We start from the raw sequence: 17,130 nt of genomic DNA on the forward strand, positions 1-17,130 counted from the left end.
GTTTACGCAAACATGGATCTATGGTATGTTTTTCTACATCAACCCAATGTATCACTCAGGGAAATACAGTCAAAATTAGCAGAATTTGAAACTGAGGGATCCGAGGGAATTCCCACCTTGAAGATGGAGTAGACACAGGCGAAGGCTGGTTGCTCTCAGAAACTCCATTTCCAGGGGAACTATGGTCACTGTCTCCATTGTTGCTCCATGACATGTTTGCTTCTCCCTCAAATTCTTGTCCAGACATGATTCTTTCAATCTCTTCCTCTGATATCTTTCAGATGTAAGATCATTAGAGTTAGTGCTAGGCTGCTGCTTCAGCTGAGAACACAAATAGGGCAGAACATCCCTATACAAACACCTCGATTGCGCTGCCCTATTGAATAGGGCTCAAACCAAACTGTGAGAAATGCTTTACCATTCCTAAAATCTCACTTTTTCTCCCTTACATTTAATAACATACATGAAAAATCCTATTTACAGCAAACCATGGTGACCTTCAGTTCCAGTAATACAATTCGAGTGACAATAACGGAGCAGCCAGTAATGGACACACGAAAAGATAACATCAAATATACACACAGCAATGAGCCATAAATCAGCCACTGTCACACATGGAAGAAACCTGGGAGTAAYTGAGACCAGTTCATTGAAAACATCACTCAATACTCAGCAGAGGTAAAAGGCAAACAGAAGACTAAGTAGACTTTGGTTTGATAAAGCAATTGAAAGAGGCAATGTGACATAAATAAATATTAGTAAGGAAAATGTTAATATAGAATTATTGTTGACTATTTTTCCCCAGATGTGAACCAGGTTGCACCTAAGGCAGTAATYAAGCTTCAGATTTAAAAGAGGTATTAGGGCATATAAATAAAAAATTGAATTCACTGCCACAGGATACTGCAAAGGCCAGTAGTATAAATAGTTTGAATAAAAAATTGGATATGCTGGTGGAGAATAGCTGCAACAGTAGCAAGGAAAATGCAACATAAAGCTTTTATTATTATTATTATGTGCATGTCCCTTAGCACAGGTATCTCAACATGTAAAGACTCTGAGTTAACATGCTACAGGAAAGCAGAGTGAACTCTAACTACCATTTTCAAGAGGCATAAAGAATCTAACATTGCTTTGACGGTTCATTCCAGTCTTGCAAAACTGTCAGGAGAACATACTGGAGTTACCCAGGTACACAGTCTGAAGAGCACAATAATTAAATAGTCTCACCCCAGAAAACGGAGCTGATGGCATAATCTATGGTCCAACATTGACCTATCACACAAATCTCAGATGCGCCAGGCTCTGCTCTGCCTAGCAAAGCGTGCTGTTTTACTGCGGCTGTGCTATTCAGAAAGGCAGTCAAAATTCAGTTAGCTGGCCAGAAATTAAATGTTTGTTCTTCCCTGATATACCCACACTAGCTTTAATGATCAGTAACTAATGCTGTTAAAAATACAGTGTTGCCAAACAATAGAATATGTTACATAATTACTATGTTTTTTTGTTTTTTGTTTTTTTAACTAGACTCAGACAGGAGGAACTGTCATCTCAAATTGCACCAGACTCCTTGTCTTTTTCTTATTTAGTTCTGGAGGACCTTACTGAGCTGGGCAGAGCTATCTCACTGCTTCTTTTTTGTGTTTTTAGTTTTGCACTGGAGCAAGCAGTATTTTCATAGGCACTAGGCATACAGAGTTACAAAAACGGTTTCAGTGTTATTTCTGTTTTATTCAAATGAACAGTAAACTTTTTAAAGAGAGCTTTTCTGGAAGCAAGCTGGAAAACGGCCATCATTTCTCACGTGTGCAGTACAGGCTATTGTGCTGAATTACCTCGCATTTTACAAGACATCTCCAGACAAGCTGTGCCATCAATCAGTTTGACATTTACTGGGTGCCCCACTCGCAACAACTTAAGAAATTGCCGTACGCAGACTGCGAGATTTACTGGGAGCTTTGGAGGGATTGAAACGCTCGCGCCGCTCACAAAGGACAGAAGGTTCCCCACAGCCCGAGCACGCAGGTTGGAGATTGCCAGTTTCTGCATGTAGCCACTTGACAGCAAGCCGCCACGGCACTACGACGTGTCTTCTCAACCGAGACAAGCCAGCTCAGAGCTGCGTTTACAAATCTACTGTTTACGGGATGTATCGTTAGTACGCGGGGAGGGTCAAACCCCTGCCCCACCAGCGGAAGCACGGGTCTGTTGCAGACTCAGACGGATTAGCTGACACCCATCCCAAGCCTTGCTGCTCCCAGGGCACTGAGCCTGCAAACGAAAATGAGCTCTCCAGTTCCGTTACCGAAGAAATCAACACAGCTTCTACAGAGCTCATCTGAGTCAGCTCTGAACACACACTACCAGCTCTTGCATGTCCTAGGAAAGTCGGTCAGGACTCTGGCTCCCAGAGACTTGACCAACAGAGATGTCAAGACGACTTTGGAAAACGCACATCCTGTGGATAAGACGRGAGTCTTATCCCCACTTCCCCCATCAGAAAATTACCAATCGCTTAACTTTCCTCCCTTCCAGAAATAGGTTAATACAGTTATTGTAGGGGTCCATGCAAAGTTCAAAAGAGCAAAGACTAAAGAGAACTGCGGAGAAATCATTACACATGCTCACCTGGACAGGTCCAATACTTTTGTTTCTGCCTCCTGGCATGCCATCCTCTCTGATTGCTGAAAGAAACCACCAAGTATTGGTCAGGAACACTACTACTCAGTATTCAAAAAATAGATAAGACATCCACTATAAAAAAAAAAAAAAAAAAAAAACTTTGAATCTCCAGAGACTGATTTTTCTAATCAACGCCATTTACACAGAAACTCCCAGTGCTTTCCAAAGCACTGCAGAGCTAGAGTAGAATTGTTTTATGACGCTCATCCCCCATGGGAATAACAATGCTTATATGGTTACAGGCACTTCCCATGGAGCCTATATTTCTTCATGTGATCCTTGAGTGACAGCTGATTAAGAAATATTATACCCTTTTTCATAATTAATTCTATACAAAATTTGAGAGGTGGCACAGGGAAAGAAACCRTGCTATGCCTCCAGAGATAACTCGACAAGTGGCCACACGATTGCTAGAAGAGGAAACGCCAGCACTGGCATTTCTCACTCCGCTATACGCAGCACCAGGCACTCACCGAAAGCCAGACTCCATCTGAAGGTTAACAGGTTGCACCTACCTCTGATGCTGCACACAACACACAGATAAGGCACTTTACTTACTAGCTACCATCTCTGTTATTTCAGAGGGCAGATCCCCTAAAGCTACCACAGCAAATGGAAAGAAGGTATTTTACCAAGTCAGTGCATGCAAAACAGTTCTTTAAATTCTAGTTACTAGACTGAGCTAAGCAGTGTCATTGCAGGAAATGCAGCCTAATTTCTAAACAGAGAAGCTGCACTTTTTAAGGCTCTTAAATAACTTCCAGAAAGCTTCAGTGAAGTTCAATTAAGGAGATTATCTGAGAGTTGTTCCTCTATTTTCCTCTTCCTTTGCTTTTCTCATTATAAGTAGAGAAATTTTGCAGAAGGGGAAGATTGTTTTTAAGGCTTTCAGCTGCTCCTTCTGCTCCGCAGCGTCCAGCCAAGTCCCTCCTATGTTTATGAGGTCACAGCTTCTTTCCCACCACGAATTCGGGTAGATTTGGCAGAAGGCTCATCCCAGCTGCAGAATGACCTTGCTGCTGCAGGCTACCCTCACCCTGCCTCTATACAGAGGGCGGGCAAAAGGCTCTCAAGAAGCAGAAAATGCAGCAAATTTTAAGGAAAAATTTCTGTACCAGAAAAGTTTTCCAGAAACCACTTTCTTTAATCCTTCTAACACAAGCCCTATTAACCCCAATATAACAGCAAGAATTTTTATTAAATTGTCAGACTGCATTTATGTCTTGCTCTTTTGATTTCAAAGTGTAATTGTAGCAGATGTTAGCTTACATCTTCCTYTTGTACATCCCTGCTGTCTTAGAGAATGCTCTGGAAAATAAGTTTACATGTGGCTCTTAATCACATACTCTGCAAACTTAATTTTGATTGCCAGGCTGGTCTTTTCTATCCTATTGTCTTCTACCTTGCCCAGAAGCAAACGCATAGTAGCTCTCCCCTACAGCTTGTGGGTCCCTCCAGCCTCACCTACTGTCCCTGCCAGCTGGTCTGATGAGCTGCCTTCAAACCGGCRTGGAGAACCAGCTAGACACCAGGCCACCACTGCAGACAAACTCCTGTGCTCTGAACTCAAACATGCCTACTGATAGCACTCAGTAAAAGCCTTTACATATAAACCTGAGTGTTATGATGAATTTGCAATTTGGCTACAGAATTCCTCGTGGCAAAGGGTGTCACTTAAATCACAGCCTTCTTGAAGGCCCAGCCTCACTGGTATTTCTTTAAGACTGGTGATATTTTTCAACTACTGGAGGATAAACAAATTCCATTGCTCAAATTCAACTTTCCCCTAGCCAGTTCTGTGCTTAAAAAAAGACACATAGTCCTAGGAATGTAGTATATTTAGTCCGAAAATTATGTATTTCCGTTTTTTTCAGGAGCGGGGAGGATTCCTGATTGGAAAGTGCTCCCCAGTCYTCCTCTTTTTCAAACATTTAGGACAACACACTGTAAACATTCCTTTTCTCCCATTTCAAGACTAGACTTCAGCTTCAACGGTTCTAGGTTTGGGTCTTGAAACAGTTACTGAGGCTCATGAGGGCTCTCTACTCCGTGATGCTCARATATTCTCCAGTCTTGCAGAGCACTCTCCGCATCTCGGCGGGTGCAAAGCCTGAGCAAGAGCTACATGACACAAACCAACTTTGTTCATTTCTGCAAACATACAGTCGTTCCCAGCTTAAATGGTGAGGGGCACAAGTCAGCCTTATCTGACTTCAAAAATAACTAGTCAGCATTATGAAGTAACTTTGCAATCCAATTATGCAATAATTTGGGCACAATGACAGGAAAATACTGAAGGAAATATTCCTTAACCTAGCACCTAGCAGGGAAAAAAGTCAAGGTCTTCCTCAACACCTCTTCCCTTCCTAAACAAATTTTATTTTGTTATGTCAAGGTTTGCTTGACACAAACTCTCAAAATGTTTATGTTTAGCTGAAAATCCCCTGCAAATGTACCAATTATTCTTTAAAACCCAGCCTGAAGCACTTCCAAACAGCTATAAATAACGTAACTATCAGTCACTCTCTTTCTACTTTCCTTAGGGACATCTCGTTCTCATCCTCTGTTGAGGCATCGGTGGTAAACTGAAATTAATGCAGCTGATCTTGGAAGAAAATAGATGGGCAGAAAGAAAAGAAAAGAAAGAAAAAGAGAGAAAAGGCCCTGGCTTCAGCCCGGCACTCCCCAGCACAGCCAGGCGATGGCACTCTTTCCCTGTACATAAGCCCCCAGAAAAAAGCTCTGAAATAACCGCAATTTGCTGATAAAAAAGGTCTTAGACGGATTTCTCTCAACACCTTTTTCCACATTGGAAATTAGTACAAATGGCCTCTCAAAACACCAGGAAAATCTTGTCAACATAAGCAATGTACCTGTGTCCAGAACTTGCCTTACGGAAAGACAGAACGAGACAACTGGCGTATCTATCGCTTACTTTGAGAACTGTAAGTCAGGAGAAGGGTAAGGTAAAAAGAGACTACCCAATAAATAAAAGTGCTGAATAGATATCTGCAGTAAACAAAATAATGTTTCTGAACTATCTGAAAGCTCTAGCAAAAAAATGCGTCTGAATTACCACCTGAAGGCTCCAGTTTCTCCGTGCCTTCCAAGAGAATCCCTGTCACGCTGTGCCTGAAGGATTGAGAAGCCGATGAGGCAGCTTTGCAAAAATGTAAAATAAAATATTCCGATCTACACAATTCTGATGAGAAGATGCGATTAGTTCACATTACAGACACTTAAAAAAATAAACGAATCTACAGAGCCAGCGAAGACTGAAACGCTGGAAGGTCAGCTTTCAGCGTCCGAACAGGCACAGCTCCCGCAGAGCCACGACAACCGCTGCGGGACTGCGATGTCTCTCGGATGACTGTAAATCATCTCAGCACGCAGCTTGTGTCTGTGAGGCCAGGAACCAGTCCAGTCCACAGCCACCTCACCTGCATAGCAAAGGGTGAGCCTGAACCTCACGTTACGGCAGCCCCTCCTCCTTCTCATGCTTCTTGTCACTAACTAGGAAATCTCTACTTTTAAAGGGTAACGATCACATTTSCAAGGACTAGTCAAAAGACTGGAGTGAGCACTAGAGACATAACCACTGAATTAGATCCCAGTCTTTTTTTTATCATCAGTTTCTGAGCTTCTGAAGATTTTTCAGCGGTCATCTTGAAGATGCACCCATTAGCTGTGTAAGGGGACGAAGTGACAGTTGTCCCTGCCCTAGGACAGCTTGTTCTCCAGATTGCACTGCTCTCCTTGGCGGCATTGTACCTGACAACACAGCCTCTGCAGTGGAGAGCCCACCACAGCAGCAGCCTGGTCAGAGCTGTGTCATCAACTGGGAATGTACAGTAAAGCAAAGAGACTTCTGGTCTGCAGGTGGCCAGCAACTGGAACTCTATAAACTCTCACAACAATTAACACACGAAGTCTGACTCAAGTCACTTTGGGATTTAAAAGCTTATTTAAGTGCAGTCATTCTTCTCAGTTTGGTTATTGAAGCATAAATAGAGCCTGCCTAGCATGGGATAAATGCAATGGTAGATACATCAGGAAGGACAGTAATGAACTTATATTCACTGAAAAAAACAAGTCATAATACGATCAGTTTTCCAAATAACGTAAAAATATTTTCAATCCACACAGATCTTTTTTCCAGTACAGTACTAAATGGTTCAGGAAGAATTTCTGAARTATTCACACAAAATTTTGCTGAAGTTCGACAGAATCTTAAAGATAGGGTTCAAACATAAAATGGCAACTGAGAAAAGGGAATATTTATTGATGAAATTGGTGAGTCTCACAGGTATGTAGCAGCACCAACACTTGCTTGGGGTCTACTAGCTGTTGCCAGTTTCTCACTACATGAGTTTCCAAAAAATCTAATGTTTTCTTCTAAGCATAAAAAGAGATATGAAACAAAATCCTTCCAGAAAGATGTCTGGGAAAAGCCACAGCCTGCCAAAGGCTGAGTGCAGAGCAAAGAAGCATGACCAGGGCCAGCTGAGGACACGTCGCTGTCAGAGCTGGGCCAGGGTTTGCCAGGAGCCAAGTACGCACAGTGCCAGCGAGCACTGGCCACTGTCCCAGCCCAGAGCACTGCCAAGCCGACTGTTGCTCGCACCGAAGCAAACCCTCAACCAGGAGGGAGGGAAGTCTCCCTGCCGTAGGAGCAGCGATGGCAGAAACTAGCCAACGAACAAGATTTATGTTAGCTTTCAGTTGAGCGCCTAAGCAGGCCAGGAGGGAGCAGGCAGGTTCTGTCGCATGAAGATAGGCCACGATGTCTTGTCAGTACCCGCGCCCTCCCCCGTTACGAGCTCAGGTTTCGGTACCTTTGCGGTTCATGCCCATCTGGAGGCATTTGAGCAGCCGGCAGTACTGGCATCTGTTCCGCTGTTTGCGCGACATGACGCAGTTCTTCTCCCGGCTGCATCTGTAAACCCGCTTGTTGCAAATGCTCCTTTTGAAGAACCCCTTGCAGCCCTCGCAGGAGATGATCCCGTAGTGCAGACCTGTAGCTCTGTCTCCACAGATAAGGCAGGTTCGCTGATCAACCCGCTCATCTGGAAGAGAAAAAAACACGCCTTGTAGTCAACAAAACAGCCTCATGAAGCGATCTGAAACCTTCCCTCCTGGATTACAGTTGCCTCCATTTGGCAGCCTGTGGCCTGCCCAAAGTCTCCCAAAGCAGATCAAAAGCGCTTCAGCGTCAAGGTTTCCAGAGGTGCAAGTGCTTCCCAGGGCCTCGAGAGACGCCAGCAGCACGGGGCAGCCACCGGCAGGCTGTGCCAAGCACTGGGGTTGTCAACCCCAGGAGAAACGCTGCACCCGGCTTTAAAAATGGTCTAATTCTAAACAGAGTGTCCCAGAAGATGTAGCAAACTGGTAACCAATGTTGGAAGTCTATAGGAAAAAAAAAGAAGAAAAAAAAAGACCACATTCACTTATTGGAGCAGTAAAACATCTCCAAGGGAGCCACGAAGTTGCTCTTTAACACAAAGATTTTCCTCAAGAGAGCACCACTGTGTGTGAGCACAGCACTGTGTCCACTTCTCCCGCAAGGTAACAGACCTCTTTCTGAAGATGAGATTGCCCAAAAGCAAGCAGTACTGGAAAGAAGGAAGAGGCACGCTTCGCCTAGACGTCCCCTTTCTCTGCCTCCATACGGGACTGTAGGGATGCGCCTGGCTGTTCTGCTACACCGCTGCCAAGTGCTCCAGTATCAAACGCTCAGCTCCAGCGGATACCCAAGCGTGTACGTTTTAAGTTAAAGTATTTTCTCATTGATGGAGAAATCTCAGGAGAATCTCCTGATTCTCATACAGGAATGCTGTACCACCTCAAAAGTTTATTCTGAWTTTTTTTCCATTTTGTCAGAACATTCTCCTCAATACCTAGCATTAACAGTCGTTACTATTGCACACATCACGAAAAAGAATCTTGAGTTTCTGTAAGGTCAGCTTGGACAACGAGGCAGCGGCTGTGAGACTCCTGCACAACACGAGGGGGTAACAACACATCGGCATCACAGGAGGCTACATCTTTTATTTTTCCCACAGCCAGGACAGTACTTTCAAAGCAGGTGTTTTCACCTGCAGCCTTCATTTAACTTAATGGTGTTTATTAATAGAGGAGAACAGGCCCCAGGAGAGGAAGAATAGCACAGAGAATGGGGAAAAAAAGCTCTATAGGAGGCAGCTCAGCAAGCAAGGACAGTGTTCGCTGAATCTCCATCTGCAAGAGGAGTGTGAATTAGGTGGAGGTGGCTGTCAGCAGTGAACAGTGATGCTACATAGAAAGTTTCCTGCATCTCCCTTAAGTCAGCTGGCATGGATCAGGGTGTGAAAAYCCAGAGAACACACCCAACAGACGTGCCCTGAACTCTCCACTTCAAGAAGAGAAATATTGGTGGGTTTGTGTATTGTTGGGACAAATGGAGACAAGCACAGGGACATGGTCATGGCTTCATTTTCTCTTTTAGCTCACACAGTGCTAGCAAAAGCCTCACTATACAGTTCACACATCCAGAATGTAAGCCAATGTCATTACAGAAATGAAACTAAGGTTAAGCCACAATAACTTAATTTTACTATTTCTTTTCCAAATCTTTCAAAAGCCTTTGGATGGAAAAAAAATGTAAATTGTACAACTCCTAGCAATAGGAGCTGTCATATTAAATTTAGTATTGTAAGACTTTAACATTCGCTTTGAGACAGAATAGGGATGATGTATAGCTCAGCAAGAATCTCTGTGAGCACGTAGTAATCTTCATAGACATAGATGTCAACCTGAAAGGAAGAAGTAAATGACAGCTAAAGCAACTGACTTAGTTAACCTAGATGTATGCTCATTATCTTGGATCTACATAGGGAGATCTGAGTCTTGCTTCACATTAGAAGTCAGCTGTACTTAATATAATTCCAGCAAATTGCACCAGAAGCCTTTTCCTGCAGAAGATCCTTAATGCAGGCAAACAGATTGACCTCTCTCATTCCAGGTGAATCTCTCCGTCTTCCCCCTTCCTCAGTATTGTAACCCATTAAAAGTCTTGCTGCTTACAAACAGAGCTGCACTTCAAAAATGGACACTATCCAAGCACATTCATGGATAAATATAAATTTGTGCAATACTTTATATGGTTTCTTGTTCAAATATCAAATAATCTTTTCTTCTTTACTTAGATGACCACCCCACTTCAATCTAATGAGAGAGGCACTGAGGGACAGAAAGAAAATCATTTTGGTTTTGAGAAATGGGACTCAAGAATCATACTTCTTTTAGGCACATCTCACACAACAGGAGTTAAGACGGTTTATTTCCAGTATTTCTTGGCTTGAATGCACACCCATGCAGCCTTAGACAGGCAGAAATGTCCACAGCTAATGCAGGCACCCATGAGGTGRCAATCTCAAATGCTAGCTGAAAACTCACTGGGGAAGAGACAGTTCAAGTGGTTCTTTGTGAGAGCCTGAGGTCCCTAGGGCTAAACTTAATGAATGAGCTCTCTCACTCCAGTTTGTGTGATATGCATATTTAAATTTATTTACTTAAAAGCAAGTTGCTTAGAAGACACCAATAAGTGCGTAAATTTTTCAGGAATCCTACTCTGGATCAAGGCCATATTTTCCATATGAAATTATTCCTTTACTCCCAGCTTTTCCAAACACACATCTCAGGAACATCTCAGCTCCAAAGAGTCGTATTATAGCTATAGTTTACATTAATAGAAAATTAGGAGGCTAAGGCAGCACTTGGGGAATCACCACAAAGCAGTCAAGGTCTTGCTCTCAGAAGGGAAAGGTGGAACAACCCCGACCATGTGGCGGTTCAAGCTTTCCTCATCAATGGAGCCAGACATTCAAGCAGCTGGAGTTGCTTTTCCCCCACTTTGAGAAGACAGCTAGATGGAAAGTGAAGGCAGTCCAGGGCCAGTGCTCCTTTGAGGTATGTCAAGGTGACAGAGAGCAGAGAAGAGTGACCTATGTGGCACCATCGTATTTCCACAGAAACAAAGGCTGTTCTGAGATGGCATCAGAGGGGCTGGAACTGCAACTTTTCCAGGTTGGGAGGGAACTTGTAATCCATYTGGTGCACAAACACTTCTTTCATGAGTGGCAGAGGGTCATGTAGATGTCTGAGATGATGGATCTCAACGGGTGAGGGGATGTGATTGAGATGGTGCATAAAGAGAGGAGGGGAAAGAGCAGCAAGAAAAGAGACACCCCGACAGGACACGCAGACAAGACAAGTCAGAAAAACAAGGAGACACAAAAAGAARAGAGTTCTTTTCCTCCTTTTCAATCTTCAGAGCAAATAGCATGAACCCAAAACAAGGCAGAAACCACCCAACGCAATTAGTCTAAAAAGATAGCACAGCAAAAGCAGGAAGAGAAGAACAACTCAGCTACAGCACTGGAAAGAGATGTGATTTTGAATAGCTTAGTTAGGCAGAAGATGGGCTGTGGCCACGGTACTTTTCCCTCAGCCCAGTGCCTTGCACAGGAGCTAACAAGTTGGGGATGCAGAAGGCAAAGCAGGCACCACAACTCCATAAAGTCCATACTACATTTGGTATACCACCTGCCTAAAACCACCATAACGATCTTGCTGCTTCTCCATACAGGGCTTGTCTCTCTGCAATATAAGATCATTTAATTTATACTACGCTGCATACTGCCACAAGTCACTGCAAAATCAGACCAGGCAGGAGCACTGGCAATCAGTTATTCCTGCTCACATTCTGTATTGTTCATTAGAAATTATATAGACCTTGAAAAATCCTAAAACAGCCCTCATTTGTGAGGACAAGCTCGCTCAAGCAGACTTCCGCAAGCCAACAGTAAGSCTGGTTTTCCTCGATTAGATTTTTCTAGGGAGTTTTCCTGAGACAATGATATTTTTATCTACTGGACTTCTGGAGTGGCAGAAGGAAGAAGCCACAGTAAAGTCCTCTCTAATCCTGATAAAACCTAAGCAATCTGACAAACCAGTGCTTAGCTTCTTAATACTGCAGAACATACGAACCCAATAAAAATAAATGAGTCAAACATACTAGGATCAGAAATGAAASCAGCTTTCAGTCACACAAATGAAGTAAAAATCTAAACCAGCTGATTTTGTTCATGAGCAGCTCTCTCTATAGTTATTAAAAGGTTTAAGCTGATTTGTATTACTTTCTTTAAAGTTTCACTGATGCACAGTATGCAAATTTGCATTTCACTGTGGGTTTCACTGCAAATGTTTTTAAAATATTAAAGGAATGAGTAAAGGAAACAAACTTCAGTTAAAGAAACATTCATGGTGTCGTCATCACAGTAAARTATTCCCAGTTTCACAAGAAAGACAACCCTAGGTATGTTCTTAAAGACCACGGGCAGAGGAATGCTGGTAAAGATCACATAGACAACACTTAACCTATCTGAACATCTCGCTAAAGAGAGGCCACTAAACATGACTTTGTAGTCCCCAATTGCATAATCTCTGCCTTTAGTTATCTGATGAAGCGGGGGGGGAGGGCAGGGGATTAGCCGAGGACAGAGAAGTCCTCGATCTGGGGGGTTTAGCTCAACCTTAGCCCAGCTCCTCCCGGGCCCAGCCGCACCGAGAGCACCGTAAATCCTGCCCGGCGGAGGGTCCCGCGGCTACGGCGAACAGCGGCGCTGCCAGGCCCTGCCGCGGCCCCCGCGGCCCCCACGGCCACGCTCGGTGCACGCTCGGTGCACGCTCCCCGCCAGCAAAACGGGCCGCTGCAAACACGGGGCAGGAGCGCTCGGGCGAGCGGCAGCGCGGAGGGGCGGCGGGCGGCAGCTCCAGCGCCGCGGCGGTGGGCTCCCGCGGCACACGGGCTGCGGGCCGAGGGTTGCCGTTTAAATGAGGGCTCATTTCCAGGCACTGCTTTTTTGTTGCTGGAAGAATAGGGCTGTCGCCTAGAGAACGTAGGAAGCACGGATGATTAAAGCAGCGGAGAATCCGAATCCTTCCCTTCCAGTACCCATTTCCACCCTAGAAGGGGCAACAGCGAGGTGGTGTGAATGACCCCRTCACCACAATAACCTCCCCCTGCCCATGCCCCGCTGCAAAAGCTCTTACTGGGGGAGTTCCCAGACTAAAATCCACTGCAGATCACTGTGGCATATGCTATGAACAAAGACACAGATCTCCAGGAACTTGGAGAAAGAGGGKTCCCCCTACGCCCAGGGAACTGCTGCTCAAACAAAATTGATAATTAAAAATATTTACCTACAGAAAATCTGAGAATTTCAGTGGTTTAAAGAACCCTGTAGGAATTCTGATCAGCCTCTAGATGATCCTACCATGGCCCKCGGGTTTGCCAGCTCCTGACCTTTGCTATTTTTCACCCTACTTAATGCAAGCTTCTTGGGTAAGTGAACGTTGGGATAGCTGTGGTAGAATTAGCAATGAACTTTAAATTTACTCATGCTTTCCAATTTATGTGAAGAAGCCTTGCATTGGGAATGCTCTAAACTCCCTTAGCCTTGAAATTTCACTAGAATATCAAAACACATACTAGGTATTATCATTTCAAAACAAATAAGCCCTCCCCCCTCCCTGGACTCTGTTCCTGCTTGTCTCACCGAATCCTCCGGTTTTAAAAGCCGCGCATGACAATGTTGATTAAGAAACAAAACAGTTCGTAATAAGTTTTTTCAAATAGTTTGTACACKTTTTATTTTGGAGGGAGGACTGAGGAAGCATTTTTCTTTTCAGTTTTCCTGATGTCTTACATTTAACGAACTCATATACGGGATATTCTGGCTTTGTTCTCGCAACCTATTGTAACAGGGGCCACTAAATCAAACAGTTGCTGCTACAACAAAAGCACTCACAAAAATCTCAACCTCATCTTGAACCCTGAAGATTTTTATGGCTACTCCCGCACTAACCCCTCCCCAAAGCCACATTAAAGGAGGCATTGTTTGCAAAGGTCACGGTAGGTTTCATACCACATTTTAATACAATGTAAATTCTACAAGAATATTATGATGTTACACAAAAGTCAGAGAAGACAGTGTGAGAAAGCAGAGAAAAACGCTGCTTGTCTAAGTTTGGTAATGCAAACAGTTGAAACAATACACATTTTTTAAAAAGACTTACTTTTCCCCTCTATGAAACAAGTAGTGTTGATAATTCTTACAGTAAAATTTTTATGAATTTCTGAAAGAAAATACCGCAGAAGCATGCTGAAACACATGAGCATTCAAATTTTCTGTGCATGGCCTACACACAGCATAAAGAAAACAAAAATGCAGGAATGAGCATATAAAACGCGTGTGAGTTGTTTTAATGTATCAGGACGCTTGCTCAGACTTCGGCAAGCAGCCGCCACCCCGGCGCCTGCCCCGTCCGTGCCGAGCACACGCGGCGGAGGCCGCGTACGCTGGGGCTGCCCCCAACACGCGGGCAGCACCCGGCATCCCCCAAAGGACCCAGACCCGGTTTTAACCTTAGCAGTTTCCCACAGCTGCTAAAGGCAATCATATCGATGTATATTGGGTTAAAACTGGACAGCACTTTCCACTCACTGTAAACACTTTACCCGGGAAATAAGAGCTCATGTCCACAGCAGAGCCCCAGGAGACAGCTTGTCCCACCCGTGACATCAGCCCRTCAACAGAACCTAAAGCTTCATTTTTTCCTGACTGAGAAAAAAAGTAGAGGCATAAAACCCTCACCAGAAAATCTAAAGACCTGAGCATGCTGGAATTTCTTTTTGCTGGAACGAGAGAGGGAAGATGCAGAAAGCTGCAGTGCTCCAACCTTCCCGTTTCTGCAGCAGAACGGGGTTTCCTCRCCTAGGGAAGCCTTTCTCGGCTGTACAGATTACAGAGGCGATACTCAGCACTGGAATTTATTTATACGCTTCACACCTTTCCAGCTACGTCCCATTTCTTCGCTTCTCAACCCACCCTAGAACACGGCCTTCGCGCTCGGAGCGGCAGCCGCCGGGAGGAAGAGCTCTCGGGCGTGCTGCCGCTCCGCGCAAACGCCCGCTCCCACCTCCGACGGCGGCTCAGGCACGAACGGCCGCGCCCGCATTTCCTCGCCCCTTATCTTTCCTCATWCGCTTTTCTCATAGCTTTTAGTTTGGGGGAAAAGGGCCCGACCCCACCGCAGGGAGCAGCTCTGCCCCGCCACCCGGCTGCTGCCGCGCAGGGGAGCCGCGGGCGGCCGCTGCCCTCGGGGCTCCCGCGGAGTGCGGCCAGCGACCACCGGCGCGAGGATTTCCCTCCCGCCTCCCCCCACCCCGGGAGGAGCGGGGCCGCGGCCCCCAGCCCCCGCGGCGAGCGGGCCCGAGCCCCCGGCGCCCTCCAAGAGCAGCYTGGGCTGCGCCCGGGATCAGGCCGGCTATAGTGAGAGCCTGAATAGCATTAACCCTCTGTGAACTAAAACAAAAACATTTGTATGCCCAGCTGCGATAAAGGTTAATTTAAATGGACAAGCCTCCTCAAGCCTTAAAAAAGAAAAAAAAAAGGGGGGGGGGAGGGAGAGGCTGCCCACAAGGTTATTCTCTCTACTGTAAGAAGATGTTACGCTCAGGGAGGCGCAGGAGGCAGAAGGCTTCAGCTCGCTTGGAAAAGCACTGACCGGAATATTGAAGAGAAAAAAGGAAAAACGCCGTGACAAAGAAATGACTGGTGCGTGTTAGTTTTGCTATTTCCTTCCAGTAATTAAGCCCCAAACACACAATCTCGTTGCGTATCGATTTTTTTTTTCCATGGAAGAAGAGTTCAATCAAAAGAAAACCCTCATAAAAAAGTCACAGAAGCCGCTGGGTACTTTTTTTTTTTCATATACATATAAATCACAAATACAATGTGCAGTTGATATAAACACATCAGGCTTTCCTTCCAGCGCCCAGCGATTGATCACTATTAGCATATCAAAACCTAATCTGTAAAATGGAGCTTCTTAGTGGATGGCTCTTAACTGCCTCGGTCTCACATAGCTGTTGAACGTAAGCTAGAAAACATCTATCCCACAGAGCTTATTTCACGTGATCAGACCCAATTAAAAACACTAAGTCCTGCTTCCTCCAAAATTTTGGTAAACCACTTAAATTCCACAGAATTTAATCTGCAAAAATCAATTTCATCTGTAAAGTGCATGTTGAAACTGGCCAGAGAACTCTGCAAGATCTTCATTAAACTCCATTGTGCTATATACATAAAAGGGAGCGTTAAAAAGACTGATCGTTTATTTGAGCCGGTTGTTTCACAAAGAGTTCTGAACAAAAGCCCATTTCACCAAAATTACAAATGTGCTACACTAGTTAACCGAAATAGCATTTTGCAGATGTTCTGGACAAGATTTTTAATCACTTTATCCACATCTACATGCTTTACAGGGCAGTTCAGAGTTTAACAGCAGATTTCCCAACCGATCAACTTTCTCTAATCCATTAAAAAAAAAAAAAACTTTGTGTGATCACCTACTCTTGTTTCAGCAGAACCACATGCTCTGAATTAAAAGCAAGTTTCCACTCTATTTCTTAAAATTGTAAGTTACAAGGCAGTAAAATTAAAAATGGGCACATCTGCCTAAAAAGCTTTCTGTTGGGCCTACTTAAACTATCTAGGTGTGTAATGACTAGCAGTGATACAGGATTAAGAAAACGTAAGATTAAAAAAAAAAAAGAAAGAAAAAAAAAGTTTTATAAGCCAGCAGGGCCTAGGCACAAGTTGCAGACAATTACTTTTTAAAATGCATTACCCAAACACGGAGTATGCTTGCCTTAAATATTTCCATCCTCATTCTGAAAGAGCATTTAGTGGAATCTTCAATCATAGAAAAAAAGCTGTAAAGTATCTGCGAACTAGTACTGGTCCCTGGAGAGACAGAGCTATGTTATCAAGAGCCTACATGACCCTGATACTATCAATAATTAACAATACTAAAAAAAGCTTTTCCAGATGGTCAAAGGGATTAGGAAGTTTAAAATATAAACAAATTAAGTCACAAAACAAACTAATACTATTTAAAGAAATTACACAATCTGATTCGCCATTAAAGGTTTAGGATTCAGGGACAGCACAGGAAAATTTAAAGCTGTGGTTAAAAAAAAAAAAAAAAAAAAAAAGTTTTCGCTGCTTTATAAATTAAAGCAAACAGATCTACGCGCCGCTTCCGACCGCCTGCGAAACGGAGTTGCCGGCTGCCGCGGCCCCGCGCGGCGTGGGGCGGCCCCGGCCCCCCCCCGGCTCCCCGCGCGGCGTGGGGCGGCCCCGGTCCTCCGCGGCGGGTCCGCGCCTGCGGCCGTCGTTTTAGCCGGGTCCTTGGTTGGGGCGGGGGGAACGCGAGCCCCAGCGCCGCCCCCCACGCGCGCCGCGGACACGCAGGGCTCAGCGCGCAGCTCCGAGCACCCCCCCGCCCCGAGGCCGCACCAGCGCGGCGCGCTCGCAAACGCTCCCGCGGCCCCCTCCGCGG

The 17,130-nt window shown here is 44.8% G+C and overlaps 1 protein-coding gene across 1 annotated transcript in view; it reads right to left on the reverse strand.

Annotated features, from left to right (window-relative positions):
- The window catches only part of LOC146598370 (steroidogenic factor 1-like), a 115,029-nt gene that overhangs the window by 38,338 nt on the left and 59,561 nt on the right, over positions 1-17,130 (reverse strand). The window contains exon 3 of the mRNA XM_085300468.1: positions 7,518-7,748. Coding sequence (XP_085156594.1) covers positions 7,518-7,748 — 231 coding nt within the window. The remainder of the gene's footprint in view (positions 1-7,517; positions 7,749-17,130) is intronic.

Source organism: Rhea americana, unplaced genomic scaffold, assembly GCF_003343005.1.
Source record: "Rhea americana isolate MKP2758 unplaced genomic scaffold, rheAme1 scaffold_164, whole genome shotgun sequence".
Classification (NCBI taxonomy): domain Eukaryota; kingdom Metazoa; phylum Chordata; class Aves; order Rheiformes; family Rheidae; genus Rhea; species Rhea americana.